The sequence below is a fragment of the Triticum urartu genome, unplaced genomic scaffold (assembly GCF_003073215.2).
Source record: "Triticum urartu cultivar G1812 unplaced genomic scaffold, Tu2.1 TuUngrouped_contig_9612, whole genome shotgun sequence".
Taxonomy (NCBI): Eukaryota; Viridiplantae; Streptophyta; class Magnoliopsida; order Poales; family Poaceae; genus Triticum; species Triticum urartu.
The window spans coordinates 3,673-8,499 of NW_024120674.1; the positions used below are offsets into that span (position 1 = coordinate 3,673).

The 4,827-nt window shown below is 41.1% G+C and overlaps 1 protein-coding gene across 1 annotated transcript; it reads left to right on the forward strand.

The window, feature by feature from the left end:
- Positions 1–2,884: 2,884 nt before the first annotated feature.
- On the forward strand, positions 2,885–3,266 carry LOC125532295 (NADH dehydrogenase [ubiquinone] 1 alpha subcomplex subunit 8-B-like). The gene has a single exon (XM_048696419.1). The coding sequence runs from the start codon at positions 3,039–3,041 to the stop codon at positions 3,237–3,239; it is 201 nt and encodes a 66-aa protein (XP_048552376.1). The 5' UTR covers positions 2,885–3,038; the 3' UTR covers positions 3,240–3,266.
- Positions 3,267–4,827: the final 1,561 nt, after the last annotated feature.

The following is a 4,827-nucleotide window of genomic DNA, read 5'->3' on the forward strand; positions in this document are numbered from 1 at the left end:
TGTGTTCTCTCGAAAGGAAATTAAAAGGGGTATTATTTCTCCTTTTCTTTTTCTTGAAGGCGGGGAGAGGGGGCCAATTCTTACATTTCTTTAGACTTAAGGGAAATAAATGCTACTACGAATCCCTAGGTTTCGCGGATCATCAGCAAGGCAAGTAACACATTGATCATACTCTTTCCATACCTAGTTTTTATGCATTAGTTCAATCCTCAAACATTGCATGATTAGGATGTCATTAACATATGGGTTGGGAAGTAGTTGATGAGGTAGAACCTATTGCCCTGTTATATTCAAACCCTTGGGAGTTACTTCTACGTGTTGCTTATATTGCTATGCTATGCTCGTAGACGTGGTTTGGGTGAGTGAAATCCATGACAGATGTGAGACTTTTAAATTAATGGTTCAACTTAAGGTGACAACTTAAACACACATCTGGGTGGATTGAGGCACTTGGAGAATCCAGTCTTGCCTGTATTTTTGGAAATCCCGGGGTTCCGTGTGATTCTCCTATGGACCGCCACTCAGGCTCAAAGGGAACTGAGATGATTCATGCTAGAAACTTTCGTGTGCAGCCACAAGCTACTATGGGCTCTAGCATAGTTGAGTAAGTTACGTGAAGCTCTCGAAGAGGTGGATTATCAGGTAGTGGGTTGTAGGTTTGGTATGGTCTGCCCGGAGTAGAGAGTTAATGTTTCTAAAAGACTGTGTCTCGGTCATCCATTTCTCAAACACCATGTAGTGTGAGAAATCCAACGGAGGAGATCGAGTCTTGTGGGGAAACGTGCGCAAACCTCTGCAGAGTGTACAAACTAATCATGGTTAGCCGTGTCCCCGGTTATGGACAATCTTGAGTATCTAGTACTTGGAGTATCTTAAGTATCTCATTACTCTTAAATTAATATTGTTGGGTTGATAATTATTTTAATTGGGATTGAGTTGGAGGAACCTTCTCAATGATGTTTCAACTACCATGATAGTTAAATTAAAATATATTCCTTTGTTGTAGGGAAGAATTGGCAAATTGGCTTTTCGCAAAAACCATAACCATAGAGCTTTCCACCAGCCAAATATGCATGTAGTGATAGCATTATTCTGTTCTTGCTCTATTGTGTTATATTGACAGCATATTCCATGTGCTGACCCGTTTTCGGGCTGCAACATATTATGTTGCAAACTTTTCAGACGAGGAGTAAGGTTCGTTAGGTCGTTGCCGTGCAACTCAGCTATGTTGTTGGAGTTGATGGACTCACTTTATCTTTCAAGCCTTCCACTGTTATCGTATTAGATGGCCTTAAGCCATATTTATTGTAATAAGTTCTCTTTTGAGACATTCGATGTAATAAGTGTGTGATTGCTACTCTGTTATAAATCCTTGAGTACTGTGTGTGTCAGCATTACCGATCCAGGGATGACACAGAAGCACATAGACTTGACCATTTGAGGTCGGGTCGCTACATAGAGATTCCAATATGGACTACATATGAAACAAAATGAGTGAATATAGCCTCAAAAACATGTTTATATCCGCATTGAAATCTCTAAAAAAGTCTTATATTTAGAAATGTAGGGGGTATATTGATGTTGTTATGGTTTTGCTATGTTTAATGTTTGTCACTAGGGTCCAAGTGTTGTGATTGCAGATCTGAACCCTCTATGTTTTCATGAATATATTTGTGTTATTGATCATATTTGTAAGTTGTGTGCATATATTATCGTTCTAAGACCCCAAGCTGGCAATAATTGGGATATCAATATAATGACTTTAACTTGAGGATTACATGTATTCACTACGTGTTAATACTTTGTTCCGGCTCTTTATTAAAAGGAGTGTCTTAATTACCATTAGTTTTTATTAGGACTCCACTGCCACGAGAGGGTAGGATAAAATATGTTATGCAAGTTCTTATCGAAGGCGTGTATGACTATTTATGGGATGCATGCCAACATATGTTGATGAATTGAAGCTAGCTTGTTATCGATCTAGCTTATAACCGTTGCATATTGAATCGCATCCGAGCAACCCCATCACTTACTCCATGCCTACGCCTTTATTACTATTGTTTCCCTAACAATTACTACCGCTTTATTTTGATACTATTCTGCAAACTTCTTACTATTTCTACCACTGTTGTCATGTTACTTTGCCACTAATAAATTGCCGCAAGCAAGTTATCTTCTCAGGTATGATTGAATTGACAACTCAATTGCTAAGACTTATAAATATTCTTTGGCTTTCTTCCCAGGTTTTGTATGGCTTCGATGAAGAAGGGGCGATGAAGGCAGCTTGCTTCGGCTCGTTTTAGTGTTTATAGTCATTGTTAGATCGTCTATGGATGGATGTAGTTTACGTTACTCCTTGTGTTCTTTGTAGTGCCATGACATTTAATAAAAGTGTATAAGTTTTTTGAAAAGTCAAACTTCTTTAACTTTGACCATGTTTATAGAAAAAAGTATTAACATCTGCATCATTAAATAAACACACTATGAAAATACACGAATCTAATGATACCGATTTGATATAATTTACATTGATATATTTTTCTACAAATTTAGTCAAAGTTAAGCAAGTTTGACTTCTAAAAAAACTAGTACACTTTATATTTAGAAACACATGGAGTAGATCGGAAGTTTTTCCCTCCAAAAATGACATAAACGTGTGTTCTCTCGAAAGGAAATTAAAAGGGGTATTATTTCTCCTTTTCTTTTTCTTGAAGACGGGGAGAGGGGGCCAATTCTTACATTTCTTTAGACTTTAAGGGAAAGAAATGAGAGCTAAGGGCGGGCCCTTTTCTTACCAGGCTACAGATAGAGATAAGCCCAAGCAGCCTAGCCCAATGTCACGATTATACCCAACAAAAAGGCCCGTAGCTACTCCAAAGCCCAGGAACGGCACTGACTGAGGAAGGCACCTCCTCCTCCGGCCCCCAACCTCGCCTCTCTCCATCTGCTCCGGTCCTCTCCTCCCCTTGGCCCCTCTCGCCCCCAGATCTCCAACCCGAGAATCTGCCAGAAGCCGTCGAGGCCCTACGCCCGCAGCCATGTCAGCGAACAGCACGCCGGTGGACGCCTCGGGCGAGCCGATCCCAACGTCGTCGGTGCTGATGGCGGCGTCCAAGCACATCGCGGTGCGGTGCCGGCCGGAGAACGTGGCCTTCCTCAACTGCAAGAAGAAGGACCCCAACCCCGAGAAGTGTCTCGAGAAGGGCCGCCAGGTCACGCGCTGCGTCTTCAACCTGTGAGTCGCTCGCCATACCCTCCTCGCCATCGCCCTATCGCATCCCCTCGTGCCTGATTTCATTTCGGATTCCTGAAATGTTGCTTCGATCGTGCTGCCAGCGACTGATTAATTTATTCTGGTAGGCGTATCCTCTGTCGCTGACGTGCGTCCAAATTTTGTTAGTGTGTGTGTGTGCCGTAATGCTGCTCTTTTGTGAACTTGTGATGTCTAGTGCGTGCTATACTGAACTTGTTTTACCATTTAGTGTTAGACGACGAGCTTGTAAGCAGATTTTGTGCCTCTGTATTTAGCCTATGCCTAGCCGAGAGCCAAGCAGCCAATTGTAAATCGTTGGCGATGATCATTTTGTTTGTATTTAACCGTATCCGGTCACGCAGGGGATTAAAGAGTAGTGGTGGTACAGGGATTAGCTAGTTGGTGACAGTTATGGGGTAATACATATGTGCCTTTGTTCATCGATTTGTACTACTTTGTACCGAGTTCAGGGTTCACTGCCGCGCTATCGTATGCAAAGGTTGGGATATGTGGTGACTGTTGGGTTTGTTGCTACCCAATCTCAGCCCCAACCATGGGTAATGAGTAATTTAGTAGCGAGTTCCACATTCTCTGGTGAAGATGGGAATTGAGTTTGTCGTTTGGCTGATAAACTGCATAATTATTACGGATAAGCTGTTTGCAATTGCTATATAATTTCTGATGATGTAGGGCTTACACCATGCAGTGCTACCTTTCTGATCAGATCATGTGTGACTAAATCCATTCTTAGATCTGAATTGTACACTTAGATGGAAGCTTTATAATTTTGGTTGTTTATGTTCTACTTCGAATGTTTATCTGAATTTTTTCCCCTGTGAGACAGTCTAACAGATAATAATTGATTCTGATCTATTCATTTGCCAGAGCAAGTTTGCAATTGCAATCTGCTGTCTTCTGTATCCCATTTTCAGATGAGTGACAAAAAAGTTATAATCAAATAGTCCTCAGCGGACAAACTAGTAGAGTTCCTAAGGTGACTAAGAGGAACAAATTGATAAAAGTATTATCTACTTCTAGCCAAAATACAGGTGATGACTCCTGTTTCCTTTGCCAGGTGAGACCTGCTGCGCTTGGTATCATTTTGAGACCTAGACCATCTCACATTTTCGTCCATTTCTATTAAATACTCTGTTCACAAATATAAGATGTTTTGGATATTTCAATATGGACTACAAATGGACTGAAACGAGTGAACAAACACACTAAAACGTGTCTATATATACATCAGATTCAGAAAAAGAGTTCAAACATCTTATATTTGTGAACGGAGGGAGTGGTAGTCTATTCTGGGAACACAAGGGGCGAACAACATCCAGTGCAATTCTGTATACAGGCACTAAATAGGCATCCACTGACAGTGGTTCGTTAAGAACTACTCTACTTTATAAGGATTGCGTAAGCAAGCCATATTGCTCTTGGGTTTTGTTGAACTAAGCAGTCAGTGTTATACTGTTTGCTGTTTTCAGTTAAGATAATTGCCCTCCCATTCAGTGAAGGCCAAGAGATGTTAAGCCGCCACATCTATACCAGCATGTGGTAGCGAATCTATGAAC

Bases quoted from the DNA above. Each gene is read 5' to 3' on its own strand.
- LOC125532295 (XM_048696419.1), top strand. From the start codon at position 3,039: ATGTCAGCGAACAGCACGCCGGTGGACGCCTCGGGCGAGCCGATCCCA.